General features: G+C 39.7%; 1 protein-coding gene across 1 annotated transcript in view; it reads left to right on the forward strand.

The window, feature by feature from the left end:
* Positions 1-23,204, forward strand: part of LOC112252721 (endoplasmin) — a 71,672-nt gene extending 48,468 nt beyond the window's left edge. Inside the window, exons 18-27 of the mRNA XM_042323384.1 lie at positions 7,423-7,458; positions 14,454-14,506; positions 14,760-14,852; positions 15,259-15,365; positions 15,615-15,768; positions 21,356-21,457; positions 21,670-21,744; positions 21,876-21,944; positions 22,505-22,640; positions 22,816-23,204. Of these exons, the coding sequence (XP_042179318.1) occupies positions 7,423-7,458; positions 14,454-14,506; positions 14,760-14,852; positions 15,259-15,365; positions 15,615-15,768; positions 21,356-21,457; positions 21,670-21,744; positions 21,876-21,944; positions 22,505-22,640; positions 22,816-22,952 (962 nt within the window). The 3' untranslated portion in view covers positions 22,953-23,204. The remainder of the gene's footprint in view (positions 1-7,422; positions 7,459-14,453; positions 14,507-14,759; positions 14,853-15,258; positions 15,366-15,614; positions 15,769-21,355; positions 21,458-21,669; positions 21,745-21,875; positions 21,945-22,504; positions 22,641-22,815) is intronic.
* Positions 23,205-23,832: the final 628 nt, after the last annotated feature.

Raw genomic sequence — 23,832 nt, forward strand, 5'->3', positions numbered from 1 at the left:
ATCCATATAGCTCACATAACGTGGTTACATATATAACCATAGTTGTTTACCTAGCTAGGGTCATTGTTCATCTAGCTATATGTCTTAAGCTAAAGTGCACAGTTAGCTAGCTAGCTAATGTTAGCTGGCTGGCTCCCTAGCGGACATTATTATTATTCGTTTCCCAGAGCTGTTTGCTTTTCTAGTTAGAGCCTAATGTTAGGCAATGTTGGCACTTTGTTCATTGTTGTTTAACTAGCTAATGTTAGCTGGTTGGCTCATTAGCTAATGTTACGTGACGTGTGTACAACACCCGTTGTATATGGCCGGTGTCAGTAAACGTCTACAAAAAAGTGTAATGAAATTGTTGCCAGCAGAGCTGGTTAGGCTGTTTTCATGTTATCCAGAGGTAAACAAATGATTGGCCAGAGCGTCAAGTGTTCGCTCCGAGAGCGAAAAGAGATGGGTGTTGCTAAAGCTTAAGAGGGTGTGAATGATGCTGAATGTGTGTCGACAAAGAAGAGTTCTTCACTAGATACCAAAACATTCAAAGGCGATTTTCTCAAAAGTGAGTTTACAAGTTGATCAATTTTCAAAGCAGAATTACTTTCCGATTGTTCTTCAAATGCAGTGTACGATATACCATTTTGTAGCTCTGAGTTTCTACTTTTATCCAATGTAAAAAACACAATTTCACATTTTGCTACATAAGCCCGAATCCAGGTGGTGAGTCACATACTGTATGGTACAATTCCGGAGTGCAAAGCTCTTTCAGACTCACGGCTGTAATCAGTTCCAAAGGTGATTCTAACTAGCTGGCCTGGTGTATCGTTGCCCATGAAAGGAAGTTAGGCTAGCGAGCAAGTATTTTATGCCAGGATGCCTAGGACAACAAAAACTAAAAGTGTGTACTGTATCAGTCACAAACCATTTAGGCAACGTGAAAGAGGAGGATGGTATTGGCATTTCTCTACAAATAGGGTGAGTCAACATGTTTTTTCTACTTGCACGCATGTATGCACACACACAAACACACAGAACTCAATACCATGGAGAGCCACATCATACTGTAATTAGATTATTTTGATTGGACTAACTAGTTTTTGGTATTTATTTAGTTAGTCAGTGTTTCAGACTAAGCATATGTGATTAGATGATGTTGAAATGGTGCTTGAATCGTGGAGGCAGCTCCTGTTTTCTTTAGAACCAACTCTCTGTGGTAGAGGTCGACCGATTATGATTTTTCAACGCTGATACCGATACCGATTATTGGAGGACCAAAAAAAAACCTGATACCGATTAATCTGCCGATTATTTTTACATGTATTTATTTGTAATAATGTCAATGACAACAATACTGAATTAACACTTATTTTAACTTGATACAATGCATCAATAAAAATCTATTTAGCCTCAAATAAATAATGAAACATGTTTAATTTGGTTTAAATAATGCAAAAACAAAGTGTTGAAGAAGTAAAAGTGCAATACGTGCCATGTAAAAAAGCTAACGTTTAAGTTCCTTGCTCAGAACATGAGAAAATATGAAAGCTGGTGGTTCCTTTTAACATGAGAGTTGAATTTTCCAAGGAAAGAAGTTTTAGGTTGTAGTTAATATAGTATTTATAGGACTATTTCTCTCTATACCATTTGTATTTCATATACCTTTGACTATTGGATGTTCTTATAGGCACTTTAGTATTGCCAGTGTAACAGTATAGCTTCCGTCCCTCTCCTCGCCCCTACCTGGGCTCGAACCAGGAACACATCGACAACAGCCACCCTCGAAGCAAAATCTGCAGCCCTTGCAGAGCAAGGGGAACAACTACTCCAAGTCTCAGAGTGAGTGACATTTGAAACCCTATTAGCGCGCACCCCGGTTACACCAGCCTAATCTCAGGAGTTGATAGGCTTGAAGTCATAAACTGCTCAATGCTTGAAGCACAGCGAAGAGCTGCTGGCAAAACGCACAAAAATGCTGTTTGAATGAATGCTTACGAGCCTGCTGCCGCCTACCACCGCTCAGTCAGACTGCTCTATCAAATATCAAATCATAGACATTATTATAACATAATAACACACAGAAATACGAGCCATTGGTCATTAATATGGTCAAATCCGGAAACTATCATTTCGAAAACAAAACGTTTATTATTTCAGTGAAATACGGAACCGTTCCGTATTTTATCTAACGGGTGGCATCCCTAAGTCTAAATATTGCTGTTACACTGTACAACCTGTCTTGGTAATTTCCTGTATTACTAAACATTGAGAGAGCAAACCACACACAAGTCAGAGTTATATTATAAAGTCCAACTTTTAACTATATATGAGCTTCACTATAGCCCTGTGACTCTCAGATCAATTCAGTGTCTAGAAATGAATTCTCTGAGAGTGCTTACAAAACAATTCTTAGTATCATTTATAGCCAAGACACACCCATCTCAACTCACATGACGAAACACAGATCTCAGGAACAGTTCACAAATAACATTTTACTTGAAAGAGGAGTATCCCATAACCAGATAGCTTTAGCTATAAATTATCGTTCAGTTTGGTCTCCTAAACAAAGTTCTTATCTCATTCTTGGTACAACATAGTACCAAACCATTACCTTATCCAATGGCATATATCAATTGTCAAATACACCCCCTCCTGGACAAGCTCACGAGACAGTGAGCCTCTTAGGTTATATACTAGATCAAGATCAGGGCAACCTCAGAGAGGACATACAATAGTTACAGACACATTCCCATAAGAAGACAAGCCTCCATTCTGTCCTATCCCCTCCTGATATTCTTCATAGCATCACATGGATTAACAGATATATTAACATATGAAGACAAGCCTGACCTCTCCCCTCTCTGGGCCCCTAGTAACTAAGCCCTGGGAGAAGAGAGGAAAATGCAACTGCCAACAGTATTATCCAAAAGAAAACATCCTAATGAGAAATATCTCACATAAGCATTATTGTCACGACTCCGACCGAAGGACACTCCCCTTCCCGTTCGGGTGGCGCTCGGCGGTCGTCATCGCCGGCCTACTAGCTGCTACTGATTATTTCCTCCCCCTCCTTATGTGTTGATTGTGTGCACCTGTTTTGAGTTAGGTAGTAGGCTTTATTAGTCAGCCGGCCCGCAGGGTTCCTTGTGCGGGATTAATTATTGTGATCGTCTGTTTGGTGTACTTATGTGCACGTCTATTTGGGTTTTGTGTTTTCCCATTTTGTGGGTTTTCCCTGGACGGTTTAAGTCCCCCTGTGTGGGGCATTTGTTTGTTCAGTACGCCCTGTGTTTTGTGAGGGTTGGCTTATGTTCAACGTTTGTGTCAGTGCATTAAAATAGCACTCCCCTGAACTCTCTGCTTCCTGCGCCTGACTCCTCACCCACTACACTCAGACCGTTACAATTATTATGTAAATAAAACATGTTATTTATCAATGTTAACTAACTAAGTTAGTTGGCTGTCTTTGTTAGGACCCAGGCATCCCAAACTGCTGCATATACCCTGACTCTGTTGCAAGAGAAGTGACACAATTTACCTAATTAAAAGAAATTCATGTTAGCAGGAAATATTAACTAAATATGCAGGTTTAAAAATATATACTTGTGTATTGATTTTAAGAAAGGCATTGATGTTTATGATTAGGGTACAAGATGGAGCAACGACAGTACTTTTTCACGAATGCGCACCGCATCGATTATATGCAATGCAGGACACGCTAGATAAACTAGTAATATCATCAACGATGTATAGTTAACTAGTGATTATAATTGATTGATTGTTTTTTATAAGATAAGTTTAATGCTAGCTAGCAACTTACCTTGGCTTCTTACTGCATTCACGTAACAAGCAGGCTCCTCGTGGAGTGCAATGAGAGGCAGGTGGTTAGATCGTTGGACTAGTTAACTGTAAGGTTGCAAGATTGAATCCCCGAGCTGACATGGTAAAATACTGTCGTTCTGCCCCTGAACAAGGCAGTTTAACCCACCGTTTCTAGGCCGCCATTGAAAATAATAATGTGTTCTTAACTGACTTGCCTAGTTAAATAAAGGTGTAAAAAATAAAAAATTGTTCAAACCGGTGTCCAAAAAACGATTTCCAATTGTTATGTTTCTGCCACTGAGTCTTCTTATGTCTTGGCCTTAGGCCTATACAATTGAAGTCCGAAGTTTATATACACCTAGGTTGGAGTCATTAAAACTCGTTTTTCAACCACTCCACAGATTTCTTGATAACAAACTATAGTTTTGGCAAGTCGGTTAGGACATCTACTTTGTGCATGACACAAGTAATTTTTCCAACAATTGTTTACAGACAGATTATTTCACTTATAATTCACCGTATCACAATTCCAGTGGGTCAGAAGTTGACATACACTAAGTTGACTGTGCCTTTAAACAGCTTGTAAAATTCCAGAAAATTATGTCATGGCTTTAGAAGCTTCTGATAGGCTAACTGACATCATTTGAATCAATTGGAGGTGTACCTGTGGATGTATTTCAAGGCCTAACTTCAAACTCATTGCCTCTTTGCTTGACATCATGGGAAAATCAAAAGAAATCAGTCAAGAACTCAGGAAAAAAATTGTAGACCTCTACAAGTCTGGTTCATCCTTGCGAGGAATTTCCAAACGCCTGAAGGTACCACGTTCATCTGTACAAACATTAGTTTGCAAGCATAAACACCATTGGATGACGCAGCTGTCATACTGCTCAGGAAGGAGGTGCGTTCTGTCTCCTAGAGATTAAGTACTTTGGTGTGAAAAGTGCAAATCAATCCCAGAACAACAGCAAAGGACCTTGTGAAGATGGTGGAGGATACAGATACAAAAGTATCTATACCCACAGATAAATGAGTCCTATATCGACATAACCTGAAAGGCCTCTCAGCAAGGAAGAAGCCACTGCTCCAAAAACACCATAAAAAAGCCAGACTACGGTTTGCAACTGCACATAGGGACAAAGAGCATACTTTTTGGAGAAATGTCCTCTGGTCTGATTAAACAAAAATAGAACTGTTTGGCCATAATGACAATCATTATGTTTGGAGGAAAAAGGGGGCTGCTTGCAAGCCGAAGAACACCATCCCAACCGTGAAGCACGTGGGTGGCAGCATCATGATGTGGGGGTGCTTTGCTGCAAGAGGGACTGGTGCTCTTCACAAAATAGATGGCAGGAAAATTATTTGGATATATTGAAGCAACATCTCAAGACATCAGTCAGGAAGTTAAAGCTTGGTCGCAAATGGGTCTTCCAAATGGACAACGACCCCAAGCATATTTCCAAAGTTGTGGCAAAATGGCTTAAGGACAACAAAGTCAAGGTATTGGAGTGGCCATCACAAAACCCTGACCTCAATCCATTAGAACATTTGTCGGCCAAACTGAAAAAGCGTATGCGAGCAAGGAGGCCTACAAACCTGACTCAGTTACAACAGCTCTGTCAGGAGGAATGGGCCAAAATTCACCCAACATATCGTGGGAAGCTTCTGGAAGGCTACCGAATATTTTTTTACCCACATTAAACAATTTAAAGTCAATGCTACAAAGTAATATTTTAATGTATGTAAACTTCTGACCCACTGGGAATGTGATGAAAGAAGTAAAAGCTGAAATAAATCATTCTCTCTAATATTATTTTGACATTTCACATTCTTTGGGTTATGGAAACTATTTCACAGCGGTTTAGATGGTTCAATTATTCTCTACACTATACTTTCTTGTTTTGTCACAAAAACTGAAATTAGGCAAACTATTTGAATTTTTGCAACCAGGAAATGGCAGGTAAATAAAACTTGTTTGAAAATAATTTGAATTTGACAAGTAGTTAATAGCCTATAGATAATTAGCAGGCCGCACGGATTGCGTAAAAATCACATTTTGGAACAGTGTGTGCATTCTGACATGACGCGCATAAAAAAACTCACTCTGGGTGGAACTCACTTGTGAAAAGGTTAAAGGGTTAGGGGAAGGGTTAGCTAACATACTAAGTAGCTAAAAATTTGTCAGTCGTTGGACTGTTGCTAATTAGCTAAAATTGTCCATGATGAGATTCAAACATGCAACCTTTGGGTTGCTAGACATTCGCATTATACATCTCCCATCCACTGCGACCGACCACCCTCCTTTCGTTTTCCTTTCGTTTTTTCCAAAAGTAACCTTCTGTCTTAGGAACCATACCAAACGTCATACTAATTTGAGTGTCCCGGATTTACATTTACTATGTTACGTCTAGTCTATGAGACAAGGCTGGTATTTTTCAAGTGTAGGTGTGGTTCACTAAGATTACATTTTGTTCTCATTTAAAGTAACTGTCCAGTGTTTCCAGATTTCTATGAAATTTGACCTATAATGAATTACAATATGAGGGAAATGGTTTTTCTTCCATAAAATGTGAATTAAGTGTGTTATTAAAATGCAGCTTTTCTGTGTTAGAATGATGTAGGCGTACCCCAACAATAGAATAGTGGGCGTATACCGGTCATTAAAAATATTAATGCGAGTAGACCGCTGATTGGCCAGCTCACCATCCTCTATGAGGCAATATAAAGCATTTTTTAAACAGTCTGTTTTAAGATACAAGTTTGAGGTGGGCTTTTTGAAGTGTTTTTTTTCTCTCCAATTCATGCTTTGGCCGCAAATAAAAGTATAGGATGAGTTATTTGTGTATGAGTTAACAGAATATTGGGGTTTTATGCTAGGTTTCTGTACATCGGCTGATGTAAAAAGGTTTTATAGATACATTTGATTGAATATGAACTTTTAACAGTTAGATTTTCATTGGACAGATTCTTGATCAGAGAAGCAAAACACACTTCAAAGGACTCAGCATCACTTCCTTATTGGGAGTTTTCGGTTAGCAAAGGGTGCTTATAATAGAGAGTTTGGACATTGAGGCTTCTACCAAAGGTATTATGACTGATTCCATGGCTGCCATGTTAGCTCCACATGGGCAATATTGATGAAGTTATCAAAAAGAGGGGATATGCATTCAGCATTAGGTAACATCTGTGTTCAACATTGTTATAACAATCCACAGTAGGTTAAGAGTCCTTTTCACCTGTCATTTAGTTGCCAGCTTTGATTTAAAAAATTAGAACATGTATGGTATCACTGCAATATTTCGTGATTTGGCCTTAAAGCTGAGATCTGCAAAAGGTGAAACAGTGCCACTGGTCGCCCCAGGCGCATTTGTTATTGTTTTTGTTTTGTTTTGGAAAAGGAGAAGATGAGCTTCCAGAAAAGTAATTTCAAAAATCGTAGGACACACTGCTGTTCTATCGCGTGTGCAATGATATGCAATGATGTCTGAGGGAATAAACAGTGTTCGTTGTTTGAAGTGATATTTGTTGTTGTAATATCGCAAACTGACATGGCAGTTTCACCACAACCGATTCCAATATAATCCTATATGATCACCTTGCTTTTCCACTTTTTTTCAGCTCCTGTGATGAGTCGATTTATTAGAAGAGCATCAGGTGAGTGTGTTATTTTTGTTGTTTCTGGTGTGTTAGGGTGGAACAAAAGCCTGAACATTATTAGTACAGTGGTGGCTCCACTAAAGGTTTGTTATTATGCTGCGGGACTTAGAGATAATATTGTGATTTAGTACGGTACCCTGCGTCACCACTTCATTGCTCCAGACCAGCGCAAGGGGGAGTTGGAGCACTGATTATGCTTTTGGGTCCTACTGTGTCTCTAACTGACAATGAATGGGTGACATAAACCTAAATAGAAACTGATAATTCTGCACGACTTCAGTATTACTTACTAAAACTGTTGTTACACTAAGGTTTTTATTATTTTATTTTGTTAGGATTATTTGCTCTTACTGTAGTATTGTAGCCCTTTCCCGACCGGTCACGTTGTACAGTGCCTGAGGGGCGCAAAGGTCTAAGACACTGCGTAGCAGTGCAAGCTGTGTTGCAACAGATGCTGGTTCAATACCCGTGCTGGCCTCGACTGGGAGACCCATGAGATGACTGTAGGTATTTGGTTCTCTCCCTCTAAAAACATAAATAAATAACAAACAGGCTTTATTTACAAATTAGTAACAATGTCTCACCCCATGTTCAAGATTGGCCTTTTTCTCACTCATTTTACTTTATTTGAAAACAAAATAATCTCCAAAATATATATATATATATATATATATATATATATATCTTTTTTAACAAAGCGATTATTATTGTTATTAATTTAGAATGATGTAAAATCCCCTTGGATATTCTCACAGATATATTATTAACACAGTTATTAGCAGGACAGTATACACTGCTCAAAAAAATAAAGGGAACACTTAAACAACACAATGTAACACCAAGTCAATCACACTTCTGTGAAATCAAACTGTCCACTTAGGAAGCAACACTGATTGACAATAAATTTCATATGCTGTTGTGCAAATGGAATAGACAACAGGTGTAAATTATAGGCAATTAGCAAGACACCCCCAATAAAGGAGTGGTTCTGCAGGTGATAACCACAGACCACTTCTCAGTTCCTATGCTTCCTGGCTGATGTTTTGGTCACTTTAGAATGCTGGCGGTGCTTTCACTCTAGTGGTAGCATGAGACGGAGTCTCCAACCCACACAAGTGGCTCAGGTTGCTGTGTCTGTCAGCGTAGTGTCCAGAGCATGGAGGCGCTACCAGGAGACAGGCCAGTACATCAGGAGACGTGGAGGAGGCCGTAGGAGGGCAACAACCCAGCAGCAGGACCGCTTCCTCCGCCTTCGTGCAAGGAGGAGCAGGAGGAGCACTGCCAGAGCCCTGCAAAATGACCTCCAGCAAGCCACAAATGTGCATGTGTCTGCTCAAACGGTCAGAAACAGACTCCATGAGGGTGGTATGAGGGCCCGACGTCCACAGCTGGGGGTTGTGCTTACAGCCCAACACCGTGCAGGACGTTTGGCATTTGCCAGAGAACACCAAGATTGGCAAATTCGCCACTGGCGCCCTGTGCTCTGAAAGCAGGTTCACACTGAGCACATGTGACAGACGTGATAGAGTCTGGAGACACCGTGGAGAACGTTCTGCTGCCTGCAACATCCTCCAGCATGACCGGTTTGGCAGTGGGTCAGTCATGGTGTGGGGTGGCATTTCTTTGGGGGGCCGCACAGCCCTCCATGTGCTCGCCAGAGGTAGCCTGACTGCCATTAGGTACCGAGATGAGATCCTCAGACCCCTTGTGAGACCATATGCTGGTGCGGTTGGCCCTGGGTTCCTCCTAATGCAAGACAATGCTAGACATGTGGCTGGAGTGTGTCAGCAGTTCCTGCAAGAGGAAGGCATTGATGCTATGGACTGGCCCGCCCGTTCCCCAGACCTGAATCCAATTGGGCACATCTGGGACATCATGTCTCGCTCCATCCACCAACGCCACGTTGCACCACAGACTGTCCAGGAGTTGGCGGATGCTTTAGTCCAGGTCAGGAGTATGCCCAGCCATTGTAGGGAGGTCATGCAGGCACGTGGAGGCCACACACACTATTGAGCCTCATTTGGACTTGTTTTAAGGACATTACATCAAAGTTGGATCAGCCTGTAGTGTGATTTTCCACTTTAATTTTGAGTGTGACTCCAAATCCAGACCTCCATGGGTTGATAAATTTGATTTCCATTGATCATTTTTGTGTGATTTTGTTGTCAGCACATTCAACTATGTAAAGAAAAAAGTATTTATTAAGAATATTTCATTCATTCAGATCTAGGATGTGTTATTTTAGTGTTCCCTTAATTTCTTTGAGCAGTGTATATGGGTCATATTGGTCATGGCACCCGAGTGGCGCACAATGGGATTGCCTTGCAGTTCTCAAGCTGTATCCACTGAAAGCACACAAGGTTCAAGACACGAGGGCAGGGGGCACTGGATGGGCCGAAGAGCTGCGCACAGAAGACAGACCTAGCCCATGGGGAAGGGAGGGGGAGGGAGGGGGGGGTGGACCGCCACCCCACCACACTGGGTGGCACAGAGCAACACTTTAAGGGGCGTTGCACTAATAATGGAGCTGACTAGGGAGACGTTCCCGCTGTTCTTAGTGCCAGTCTGCACTTTCAAACTAAAACAATGTCACTAATAATGGCATCTTAATGCTTTCGTTAATAAAATAATTATGAAAATACTCTTTCAAAATTCTATGTTTATTTAGTTCTGGCTCCATAAAGTAATACTATGGGAATAAATATCACTGAGTTACAGAAATATTGGAACAAAGTTGTCTAATGAAGGTAAACTGTCAGGTGTGAAGGTAAGACCCAGGTGCAGACCATGTCGAATAAACAATAGTTTAATATTCCAACAGGGGCAGGCAATAGACAGTTCAAGGCAGGCAGTAAACCAGAGGTGGGGCAACGGTACCGGTTGGCAGGCAGGCTTAGGGTTGGGCAGGCAGGCGTGCTCGGAGTCAGGACAGGCAAGGGTCAAAAGCAGGAGGGCGAGAAAAGAGAGACTGAAAAAAGCAGGAGCTGAGACACAAAATGCTGGTTGACTTGAAAAAAGAAGACGAACTGGCAACAGACAAACAGAGAACACAGGTAGAAATACACAGGGGATATGTCACGCCCTGACCTTAGAAAGCCGTTTTATTTCTCTATTTGGTTAGGTCAGGGTGTGATGTGGGGTGGGCATTCTATTTTTTGTTTTCTAGGTTTCTTTATTTCTATGATTTGGCCGGGTATGGTTCTCAATCAGGGACAGCTGTCTATCGTTGTCTCTGATTAGGAATCATACTTTTTCCGTCCTTTCAGTGTGGGTAGTTAACTTTGTTTGTGGCACTTAGCCCTGTAAGCTTCAAGGTGTTTAGGTGTGAACATCCCCCTACCTGCAATGTATTCGATGCACAAGTACTCTGAAGTATTTCATTTCTTACTCAAAACAGAAGTACAGTATTTCTTCATCAACACCTTTATGCTTATGTTAATGAAATGATGATAAAAATACTTTCAAAATGCAGATATTTATTTAGTTATGGATCCATAATGAATTACTATGGGAGTAAATATCACTGAATTACAGAAATATTGGAACAAAGTTGTCTAATGAAGGTAAACAAATTGTTGCTTACTGGATAATACTCTTCGAAACACACACGGTCACGTTGTACACCGTCATTATGGCTATTAGCAGGTAGATGGACAATAGACTTGCCTAGAAGGAGGGTAGCTGGATAATTATATCTTCAAATGTATTTCTATGTTAGTTTGGCTGTATCACAACCGGCCGTGATTGGTTGCACTTTCAGTTTAATCCACCAGAAAAGACAAAACAAATAATACAGTGAAAAGTATTATCTATTACATCTAAAAACATAAATAAATGTTTTGGCCTTTATTCAGATTACAGTTGCTCTCTTTCGTTTTTTGAAAACAAAATAACCTCCAAAATATCGTGAAAAATTATCAAGTTGTATGGCACAGTCATATAGCCCTGCACCTACAAAAAGCTGAGTGACTCGCCAAAATACCAGCAACAGAGTGTGAAAACCTTGTGAAGACTTACAGAAAACGTTTGACCTCTGTCATTGCCAACAAAGGGTATATAACAAAGTATTGAGATCAACTTTTGTTATTGACCAAATACTTATTTTCCACCATAATTTGCAAATAAATTCATAAAAAATCCTACAATGTGATTTTCTGGATTTTTTCTCTCATTTTGTCTGTCATACTTGAAGTGTACCTATGATGAAAATTACAGGCCTCTATCATCTTTTTAAGTGGGAGAACTTGCACAATTGGTGGCTGACTAAATACTTTTTTGCCCCACTGTATAATAGCCCATTATGGGCTATTAGCAGGATGATAGACCTTTACCAACACCTCTCTGTATTTTGATACTTTGTGGATGGGGTCTCCAGAGTGGATGGGGGCACCCACAGTGCAAAATGCATTGCTACAGATGCAGGTTCGATACAAGTGCCGGCCGCCACCGGGAGACCCATGAGGTGGCTTTTGGTTTTAATTTGGAATCCTCCAATCCTCTATATGTAATTATCGGCGGAGAGTCACGTCATATTTTTCAATATACTGTAGGCCAACCGTAGGCAACATGAGTCTCACTAGTGTTGAGTAATGTGCTGTTAAAAGTGATGTATGCCTTATTTATTTAAAGAGCATATTGAAGATAGAAGCAATAGGATTTAAAGCAATAGCCTACAACTATTTTAGCACCATTTCGCGCTGCTCTGAGACAAGCATGGGGACTGGTCTTGATAAATCAATGTGATTTTTATTTTCACTGATCTCCATTTGGGTATTGGGTAGAATACAATTATACAATTAGGGTGTAGAAATGGTATGCTCTTAGTGTAACCTTTATTTAAGTAGGCAAGTCAGTTAAGAAAAAAATCTTATTTACAAGGACAGTCAGGGAATTGAACCCCGGTCTCCCACGTGCCTACACAACACAAAAAAAATAGCCAAGTACTGTAGCCTACTCCCGACCGTCACGTTGTACAGCGTCATATTTTCCATTCCAGAGCGTTTTTTTTTTCTTGGAATAGAAACACCATAATGTTAATCAAATTAATTAAGAAAAATGTCTTAAAATCATTCCCATATACTATGTTCTTACAAAAAAATGTTTTAAATTCTCTAGTATAGCCTTTATTGAAGGCTATCAAATGCTTCTCAAAGATGCACTCTGGTGGTCAAACTAGCACTAACTAGCATTAATGGTACTAGTGTCTGGCACTTAAATAACGTGCCATAGAATTCTGTGGCACCAAGTAAGCTGTGGCGCAGTACGCTGCAACTTTTAAAGGACAAACCACTGTAGGGATATGCTTCTGCTGTAGTCTATTTGAACTTTTCAACCGTGAAATACCCAGTCCCAGAGAGCCTGAAATCAGCAGTAATTTAGTCAGCAGCACTGTAGTGTATGTTCTTATAACAACACACCACCATTTCAATAATTTACTTGCTTTACCAGGAATCTTCAATTTTCGACAGTACGGTACTTCTCTGTCTGGACTGTTCGTTTAGTCAGCAGTCTACTTACAAAACAGAGATGTCTCTTACTCAAGGATACTTTCTGAAGTTACACAGGTAGTCAGGCTCCAGTCTTTTTTAGGTCCACTCTGTAGTAAAGATCACAGAATGTTTTTAGTTCTATTCTGTCATATTCTTTTGATTTTGTTTAACATTAGAGTAAGAATGAGTATGTAGGACAGGTAAAGTCTCCGGTCGTTGTGGATATGAAAATCCCCTGGATAATGTAACTGGTAGGTATTAACACTCAGAGGCCATTAATCCGATCTCTTCCTCCACTGTGTTTCATTTTACCCAGCCTCGTTTACAATAGAGATGAATTATCACCGTCATCTCAATCTTCCTTTAACAAACCCCAGGAAGGAAGTCAATCACAAAATGATGTGAGTTGAAACTTGCGGCAGCAGGACCGTGTTGATATGAGGATCCATCCTAGTCTGTTGTGTGGGAAGTTGAGGTTATTGATGAAGACGGACAGACAGAGGAGTGACTGTGCTGTTATCTGGATAGTTAGTAAGAGGATGGTTGGCTGGAGGCATCTAGGAGCTGATTGGCTAGGCCGGTCAACGATACTGACCACTAAGCTCACCAATGATCGTAGCACTCAGTCTGGTTGACCAGGCTAGCTGTTGGGCACTCATGCCAGAAGAAAGGTGAAAAGAGAGGCCCCCTGGCCACCAATCTTTAAAGTCTTAAGGGGAGGTTTGGGCTCAGTGCCTTTGTTTTTGTGTGGTATTAGAGAAGCTGAACTGTGAAAAACTCTGAAAAAGGTCTATGGCATCTTCAATCAAAAAGTCTTTATTGTGTCAACTTCAAGTGTAAAATGAAGGTATTATCACCCCATAATAAATACAGTATGTTCTTTATGTTAGTCACAAGTAGGGTCTGAACTCTGGCTCGATTCTGGTTGTGTTAACTCACTTTATATCTCTCTGATCTGTTTAAAAAGTGATACTTTATTAGGATTACTAAATCTCTCAGAGATGTCATGGATATCCACGTATTTTTACAATATATTCCTTTGTTGGAACATGGACCTCGTATTATCTTTAATGAATCTCTTACACAGACAACGTACATCTTGATGAAGTTCGTTATAGGCCCAATACTTTAAAACAGGCAGTTAACCCACTGTTCCTAGGCCGTCATTGAAAATAAGAATTTGCTCTTAACTGACTTGCCTAGTAAAATAAAGGTAAAATTTAAAAAATAAAAACAAGGTTGCGTTTAATAAAATCATTTTACACAAAGGCTCTAAATCCACCATGAATAACACAGTTGCTTATAGGATCAGTAATGGATTAAATACAGTGACACCTTTCTGTGCACAATCTTGTATTTCTACATTTCTTAGATTTTTTTGTTAACCTTTTCTGACAAGCAACATATGTCTTCAACAGAATGTGTGTTTCTGGTCAGCATATTGTATTTTCAGTGAATGTGAATGTCTTGCAGTAACTTTCAATAACCTCTTCTATCATACAGTGTGTGCCGAGGCATTCAACCCTGATGAAGACGAGGAGGACAAAGAGCAGAGGGTAAGATGGCCCTGCATTTCAAAAATTGGTACTATACATGAAACTATTACAGAGACTACAGAGGAACTGTTGAATAAATGAACTCTGGAGATAAAAAATGATGACAAGCTAAATGTCAGCTATGTTTTCTAAAGGATGTTGTACTAGATGAGTATTGGTATTAGTGTGTGGAGTATACAGATAATTGGATGTGAAGGACAAAAGATGTGTTGTTTTAAAATATCTTTGTCAATAACTTTCCATATAACAATAGCTTTCCCAGGTGACCCACCCTAAAACAGACGAGCAGAGGCAAAGACTACAGGAGGCCTGCAGAGATATCCTCCTGTTTAAAAACCTGGACCCGGTAAGATGAAGAATGTTATATTTTTAGTCCCTCATCGTACTGTAGTGGGTCTCCCTTTCCCTCCATTCACTATCTGCTATGGTTCATTTCACACGCACACACGCTATACACAGAAAAGAGAACAGAGTGTAGCCTGGGGCCAGTAGCTTTGTGCCATGGCCCGATGCACTGTGGGATTGTTTTGCCAATTATGTTTAAGTACTGTAACAACATGTAGCGAGGAATCAAGTTGAAATATTCATGTATCCTACGTACTGCATGTATGATGCTGTGCAATGTGTAATGAGTAATGTGTAGCCTAGGGCCTACAATGTTTTCTATTTGAATAGACTACTAGTTTGATATACTCCTCAGGTCTTTGTTTCAGTCTGTATTTTTATTTATTGTTTGTTATCTCACACCACAGGAACAATTTTCCCAAGTACTTGATGCCATGTTTGAGAAGTTCTTTGAGGTAGGAGAGCACATCATAGATCAAGATGACGATGGGGATAACTTCTATGTCATAGAAAGGTAAACCCTGACATACTATAGTAACCTTAACACCTAACAACCTCATCAAGAGGTTTGGACTTCTTGGCGTAATGGTTAAACTGTTGGACTGACAACCTTTCGGGGTTACTCCCCATATGTTCCTCCCATACATCATAGTATATTTGGCAATAGTTTAATTTCAGTTAATCACTGTATTTGTCTTGAAAGGACTATTATATGATCCAAATTGTTCTCTCTAAATCTCGTCCTCTCTCCCCCCTCTCTCAGAGGGATATTTGATATCTGCATGAGGGTTGATGGCATTGAGAAGACTGTGGGAGCCTATGATAACCGGGGGAGCTTTGGAGAGCTGGCCCTGATGTACAACACCCCCAGGGCTGCTACCATCATAGCCACCTCACCCGGAGCTCTCTGGTGCCTGGTGAGTGAATTATTTTCTGCCCCCTAAACTGTTCCTCATAGTACATGCAGTAACCGACAGTACTGTACAGTACATATTGTATGATACGGTAGCAGTTGTCTGGCAGTTTTCTGGGAAACGGTCATTGTCAGCATGGCTCAGTCGTCAATTTTGCATCAATCACATGGACAAAATGCCTGTAAGGTGGTGCAAAGTATTCAGACCCCTTGACTTTTTCCACATTTTGTTACGTTACGCCTTATTCTAAAATGGATTAAATGTTTGTTTCCCTCATCAATCTACACACAATACCCATAATGACAAAGCAAAAACTGTTTTTTAGAAATAAAAATAAACAACTGAAATAATCCATTTACAAATGTATTCAGAGCCTTTACTCAGTACTTTGTTGAAGCACCTTTGGCAGTGATTACAGCCTCAAATCTTCTTGGTTATTACGTTACAGGCTTGGCACTCCTGTAATTGTTCGAACTTCCATTCTTCTCTGCAAATCCTCTCAAGCTCTGTTAGGTTGGATGGGGAGTGTCGCTGCATGGCTATTTTCAGGTCTCTCCAGAGATGTTTGATTGGGTTCATGTCCGGGATCTGGCTGGGCCACTCCTGCGTTGTCTTGGCGGCGTGCTTAGGGTCATTGTCCTGTTGGAAGGTGAACCTTCACCCCAGTCTGAGGTTCTGAGCGCTCTGGAGCAGGTTTTCATCAAGGATCTCTGTACTTTTCTCTGTTCATTTTTCTTTCAACCCTGACTAGTCTCCCAGTCCCTGCCGTTGAAAAACATCCACACAGCATGATGTTGCCTCCACCATAGGGATGGTGCCAGGTTTCCTCCAGACGTGACGCTTGGCATTCAGACCAGAATTCAATCTTGGTTTCATCAGACCAGAGAATCTTGTTTTGCATGGTCTGAGTCTTTAGGTGACTTTTGACTCCAAGTGGGCTGTCATGTGCCTTTCACTGAAGAGTCTGGCCACTCCTGAGCAAGGCAGTTAACCCACTGTTCCCCGGGTGCCGAAGACGTGGATGTCGATTAAGGCATATGCGGAATACACATTTCAGCTGAAGGCATTGAGTTCTACAACTGACTAGGTATCCCCCTTTCCTCAGTGAAAGACCTGATTAGTAGAGTGCTGCAGAGATGGTTGTCCTACTGGAAGGTTCTCCCATCTCCACAGAGGAACTCTGAAGCTCTGTCAGAGTGACAATTGGGATCTTGGTCACCTCGCAGACCAATGCCCTTCTCCCCCGATTGCTCAGTATGGCCGGGTGGCCAGCCAGCTCTAGGAAGAGTATTGGTGGTACCTAACTTCTTCCATTTAAGAGTGATGGAGGCCACTGTGTTCTTGGGGACCTTCAATGCTGCAGACATTTTTTGGTATCCTTCCCCAGATCTGTGCCTCGACACAAACCTGTTTCGGAACTCTACAGACAATTCCTTCGAACTCATGGCTTGGTTTTTGCTCTGACATGCACTGTCAACAGTAAGACCTTATATAGAAACTGTAGGTGTGTGCCTTTCCAAATCATGTCCAATCAATTTAGTTACCACATGTGGACTCCAATCAAGTTCTAGAAACATCTCAACGATGATCAATGGATACAGGATGCACCTGAGCTCAATTTCGAGTCTCACAGCAAAGGGTCTGAATACTTATGTAAATAAGATACATAACATACATATTTGTTTAAACAGTTGCACAAATGTCTAAAAACCTGTTTTTGCTTTGTCATTATGGGGTATTCTGTGTAGATTGATTAGGGAAAAAATAATTTGATCAATTTTAGAATAAGGTTGTAATGTAACAAAATGTGGAAAAAGTCAAGTGGTCTGAATACTTACCGAATGCACTGTATGTATTAAGCTATCGATAAATATCTGAGAAAGCTCAGTGAGGGAAAAGCCATGTTTTGTACAAAGAGCTTCCAAGAATCTTTCCTCTCTGAGCTGTAAGGATTACACTCTGTACATTAGCAGCACTTAAGTCCTTGTACAGGTGATAAACCCCAAATGCTACCCGACCATGGCGTTGAGTACTTGGGAAAATTAGAATGGGTAATTCATAATAGCATTGTATTTGGTTAAAAACATTCTCTAAGATGTAAACCTCAACTGGAGTTATACATAAAGGGTGTGACCATTGAGCAAGTTGAGGAAGCTATACTCCTAGGTATAACGTTGGATGGTCAATTATCATGGTCAAGTCATATTGACAAATTAGTTGTGAAGATGTGGAGGGGCATGTCTATAAAAAGATGTTCTGCGTTTTTTTTACACAAAAATCAACTGTACTAGTTGTTCAGGCTCTGGTCTTGACCAATATTGATTACTGTCCAGTAAAATGGTGAAGAGCAGCAACATAAAATACCAAGCAAAGCTGCATCTGGCTCAAGCAGAGCAGCATGCCTTGCTGCATACAGAACTATCAACAACAACATGCATGTCAGTCTTTCTCGGTTGAGGTTTGAAAAGAGATTATCTTCTTTTAGTTTTTATGAGAAATATTACTGTGATGAAAATTCCAGATTGTCTGCATAATTAAATAACATTCAGCTCAGACACACCCCACAAGACATGCCACCAGGGGTCTCTTCACAGTCCCCAAGTACAACATGAATTCACGGGAACACATGGGTGATTCTCAAGAAACTGGCACTTGACAAAATAATAGTTTTAAAAAATAAACACATATTCAACCATAATTCCTCTTGGATTACTAAGATTAGAATCTTTAGCTATTTAATTAATAATTATTGTTATGTTTATTGATCAGATATTATGCATTTTACCACAATTTCCAAAACTACCCATGCAAGAATTTTGGCCCAAGTCCAAAAGATATAAACATAATTTGAATACATTTTATTTTACATTTCTCACTGATTGAAAAGGCCTGAGTTAAGCACAACACTGCAAACAAATATATTACAAATTTAATTCTACACATTTATGTTGTAATTTCTCTCATTACAGCAACACATAACCTTTTCTGAATCTAGTTTTTACTACTTACTTGTGTATTCATGTTATGTTTATGTACACATAAAGAACAAAAGCCACACTATCAGATTAAGTCAAAATTACTAAAGTATACATTTTATTTTTCTGAATATTTCCTAAATATCGGTGCATTACGGTAATGAAAAGCAGCTTTCGTAGATGAAAATGCCTGTTTTGGTAATGAGTGTTGCATAGATTGCCATTGAAAAACTGTCCTGGGCTCTATTAGAGATTCAGTAACCCAATACATCAAACTGTGTTATTTGTTCATCTCAAATGACTTGTATAATACTAAAATCACTGATCTTAATGCAATTTACTAAAATACCCCTTATTTTAGCATAAGTATAAATACTGTAATTATGTGTATGTATTTTCAAAAGTTAAAAGGCTACTTTTTAAATTAATTTTTTACATTTCTCCAAGGTCTTTACAGGTAACATTGGTGTATTAAGACATGGATATGTGTTGTTCTAAGGTATTTTAGATCTATTTATAAATTTAATGGCATCCAATATGCAAATAGAATAACACGATATGCTTATAAATATTCGAAATATGTGGGATATCAAACAACAGTACAGGTAAATGCTAAAACAAACAGGTACACATGTAAAAATAGGGGATATCCTCCCTTAAGTGGGGGTGTTGCTCTTTGCTGAAACAAACTCCAGATTGTGGCTTTAAGTCATTTAAATGGGGTTTATACACGCATATTTTTTTGACATCTTCTACTTAATCAAATAACTGATGTTTTACAAAAAAATCTATACAATAGGTGTAAGCAGTGGTCCTGGTAAAAAAATCTAAGTTATCAGCACAGTACAACCATTGACTATACATTAGAATTAGCTTATTATCGTAACCGAAATTAAGGTTCTCATTACCGAAACAGACAAAAAATTATATGGTAATGAGAAGGGATTTAGCTCAATCTGCAAGTAATCGGAAACAGCCATCACGAGTCAGCGAACAATTGAACACGTCACTGAGGCCCATTCATGCCTCCATTTTGGTACGGTAATGGTTCTCTTAAGTTTTTCCCAATTTGAGCTCTTTAATCATTTCGGTAATGAGAAGGTCAAGTGTCGTAAAGAGGGTGTTTGAGAATAAGATCCTCATTCCCGCATATAAGTGAAGAAATTAAATGAACGTGCTCATCTAAGGACAACTCTTCTAGATGATCCATCATGGGTGAATACAACTCTATAAAAAAATGTATTAGTGTTTTTACAGCAAATCAAAAAACATGTTACGGTAATGAGAAAGATATTATGTTTTTATGTAATAAATATTATAGTTTAATGTAAACTTCAACTAGTATAAAACATTTATGATTTATGGACAAACTATAGCAACATATTTTGTGTTTTATTCAAATAAGTTAGGTTTTTCTAAAGTAAAATTGCATCAAATGACCAGAGAATTTAATCCGGACGCATTTCGTTAATGAGAATTTGGGGTGAAAATGTACAAAATTCAGACACAAATGTTAAATATATTTAAATTGAAACACTGTGCCATTAACTAAGCATCTTAGTCTTCAGAATGATAGCTGATTGTTGCAGATGCATCATGGCTTTCTAAATCACTTTGTTACCGCCATGATTAAAACTGGTTTAAGAATCACCCACCACAGTATTATACAGAGCTATCTCCAATTACTCAACCAAACAGCAAAATTACCATAAAAAAATGTATAAAACAACATCTCATGGCATAATAGGGACTGTGAAATGACACACACAAACATTTTAGTCATTTAGCTTACTCTCTTATCCAGAGCGACTTGGGCCTTGCTCAAGTGCACATTGACAGATTTTTCACCTAGTTGGCTCAGGGATTCAAGTCAGCAATCTTTCAGTTACTGGCACAACGCTCTTAACTGCTAGGCTACCTGCCACCCACACATTATAACACTCTAACACAATACATTATTATTTAGCTGTATTGTTTGTATATTGTTGTATTATAGCTTTATGTTTACCTTTATTTAACTAGGCAAGTCAGTTAAGAACAAATTCTTATTTTCAATGACAGCCTAGGAACAGTGGGTTAACTGCCTGTTCAGGGGCAGAACGACAGATTTGTACCTTGTCAGCTCGGGGATTTGAACTTGCAACCTTTCGGTTACTAGTCCAACACTCTAATCACTAGGCTACCCTGCCGCCCTCAGACTGTTCTTGTCTATGAGTGTATCGGTGTTTTGTTATTTGTCGTGTTTTATGTTTTGGTGTGGACCCCAGAAAGAATAGCTGCTGCTTCGGTAAAAGCTAATGGGGATCCGGATAAACCAATCAATGATAATAGCTTGATATAATAATAGGACACTTCTACAACTTTTTGGGGAAAATCTTGACATTGGTTAGAGATGCAGCTCCCTCTGCTGGAAAATGTTATGTTGGACACAGTGACTAAAAGGAAAAATGAATCATAGGAGTGGAAATAGTACTGCACTGAACAAAACAATCCCAAATTGTGGACTGTTTGTCTTGACTATATCATTCACCATTGCCAGACATCGACATGACTTGTTGTTTTTCATCCTACCATTATAAATGATTAGAGATATACTGACAACTGTCTATTTTCAGGATCGTCTGACATTCAGGAGGATCATTGTAAAGAACAACGCGTTGAAGAGGAGACTTTATGAGGAGTTCATTGAATCACTTCCATTCCTTACATCACTAGAGGTATAGATATGTGTTTCTGTCTTTATCAGTAGAATGTTTTTGTAAACGCAAAGTGCATTTTCTTTCTCACATTAGTACAAACACGTCCCTGCAATCCAATTAGTGTGTGGCCTGTTTTCCCCAGCTTTCAGATGATGTGTATTTTAAAGTATAGAACAAACTCATCCCTGCAAACCAGTCTTAACCAAGTTTGCCTTCCCTGTTATCACCAGCTTTCAGAGAGAATGAAAGTAGTGGACGTGCTGTCTTCTAAACCATTCAGCGATGAAGAACAGATCATCTCTCAGGTATTGTTTTCTCCATCTTCTCTTCTATTCTATTCTATATGATCATGCCAGGTAATTGTACTTCTTGCAATTATTTCTTTAATTCTAATATATTGTTTATTTGAAATACTGTAATGTATGTTCTTTTGCAGGGTGATCTAGCAGATTGTTTTTATATAGTTGAATCTGGTCAAGTTAGAATCACCATGAAAAGAAGCAGGGTAAGTTTGTGTCTAAGATATTACAGATTTGAATGTGTCATACATAGACATTTAGTTAAGATGGATTTGTGTGATATTTAAATACTTTTTTTTGTGGGGGATTTTACCCCCTTTTTCTCCCCAATTTCGACCGTGTCTCATCGTTGCAGCTCCCCAACAGGCTCGTGAGGTGAAGGTCGAGTCATGCATCCTCCGAAACATGACCCACCAAACCGCGCTTCTTAACACCTGCCTGCTTAACCCTGAAGCCAGCCGCACCAATGTGTCGGGGAAACACCGTTCAACTGATGACCGAGGTCAGCCTGCAGGTGCCCGGCCCGCACAAGGAGTCGCTAGAGTGAGATAAGCCAAGTAAACCCCCCCCCGGCCAAACCCTCCCCTAACCCAGACAATGCTGGGCCAATTGTGCGCCGCCCAATGGAACTCCCGATCACGGCCGGTTGTGATACAGCCCAGGATCGAACCCGGGTCTGTAGTGACGCTTCTAGCACTGCGCCACTCAGGAGGCCATTTGTGGGATATTATGTTGTTTATGTTACTCTCTTATGTATTCTCTCTAGACGAAAAAAGACCAAGAGGATGAGGAGGTCGATATAGCCACGTGCTCAAGGGGGCAGTACTTTGGAGAACTGGCTTTGGTCACGAACAAACCCAGAGCTGCTTCAGCTTTTGCTGTGGGAAGTGTTAAATGTTTAGGTATACTGCCTTTACTCTGATTTAAGGGCTAATAACGTTTCCAAACACAATCATGGGCTGTTCTTATTCTTTGTCAATGTGGATCTTTGTCAGATCAGGACCTACAATGGATATAAGTAATCTGTTTAGAGTTATCCCTTCCTGTGTCTGACACCTCTCCTCTTGTGTTTACCAGTTATGGATGTCCAGGCATTTGAGAGGTTGCTGGGCCCCTGCATGGACATCATGAAGAGAAACATTGCAAATTACGAAGATCAGCTGGTCACGTTGTTTGGAAATAGCACCACTGACATTGAGGGAAAAAACCTATGAAATCCAGAAAGGGAAAAAAGACTAAGGGAGATGCACTATGAAGAAGATGTGAACAACCAGGATAACACTTTACTTGACACCCAGCATCATAACACGTTATGACATGGTCATATACATGTCATATGTCATAAAAGCTGACATAACATGTAATAACATGGTCATAATACTGTCATGACCCATCTAGTTACACCTGTTGTGACATATATTGTGTTATTATATGGCTGGTTATGACACCTACATCAGAATGTTTGTTTTTTCCCTGCCAAGAAGCTTCCTTTTTTTTTTGTCTGTCATATTTTTAAAAAATTGCAGAAAGTGCACTTTATGACACTGTAATGAAGCATTATGCCAATCCTGTGTCACTTTAATCGGACTAAGAAAATACTCTTTATGACCCTGTGAAGAAGCATTATGGGGCGGCAGGGTAGCCTAGTGGTTAGAGCGTTGGACTAGTAACCGAAAAGTTGCAAGTTTGAGTCCCCGAGCTGACAAGGTACAAATCTGTCGTTCTGCCCCTGAACAGGCAGTTAACCCACTGTTCTTAGGCCGTCATTGAAAATAAAGAATTTGTTCTTAACTGACTTGCCTAGTAAAATAAAAGGTAAAAAAAAAAAATTATGACTATCATAATCATATATGCCAGAAAGGCCTATCACGTACATGCCCTTATGTCAGTCATCAGTCAAAAGGGTGTCTTGTCCTGCTCCTGTATTCATCTCAGTCATCAGCAACAGAGCATTGGGTAGGGATGTCTGACATCAATGTGTGGACAGTTACAATGATAATTTAATATGGTCAATTTCATAAAATGTTATATAACATAAACATACTGTTGACAAGTAAGCTTTGGTGTAATGGAATGTTTTGCCTTGTGTGGTAG

The sequence above is a fragment of the Oncorhynchus tshawytscha genome, linkage group LG06 (genome assembly GCF_018296145.1).
Source record: "Oncorhynchus tshawytscha isolate Ot180627B linkage group LG06, Otsh_v2.0, whole genome shotgun sequence".
NCBI classification, from domain to species: Eukaryota; Metazoa; Chordata; class Actinopteri; order Salmoniformes; family Salmonidae; genus Oncorhynchus; species Oncorhynchus tshawytscha.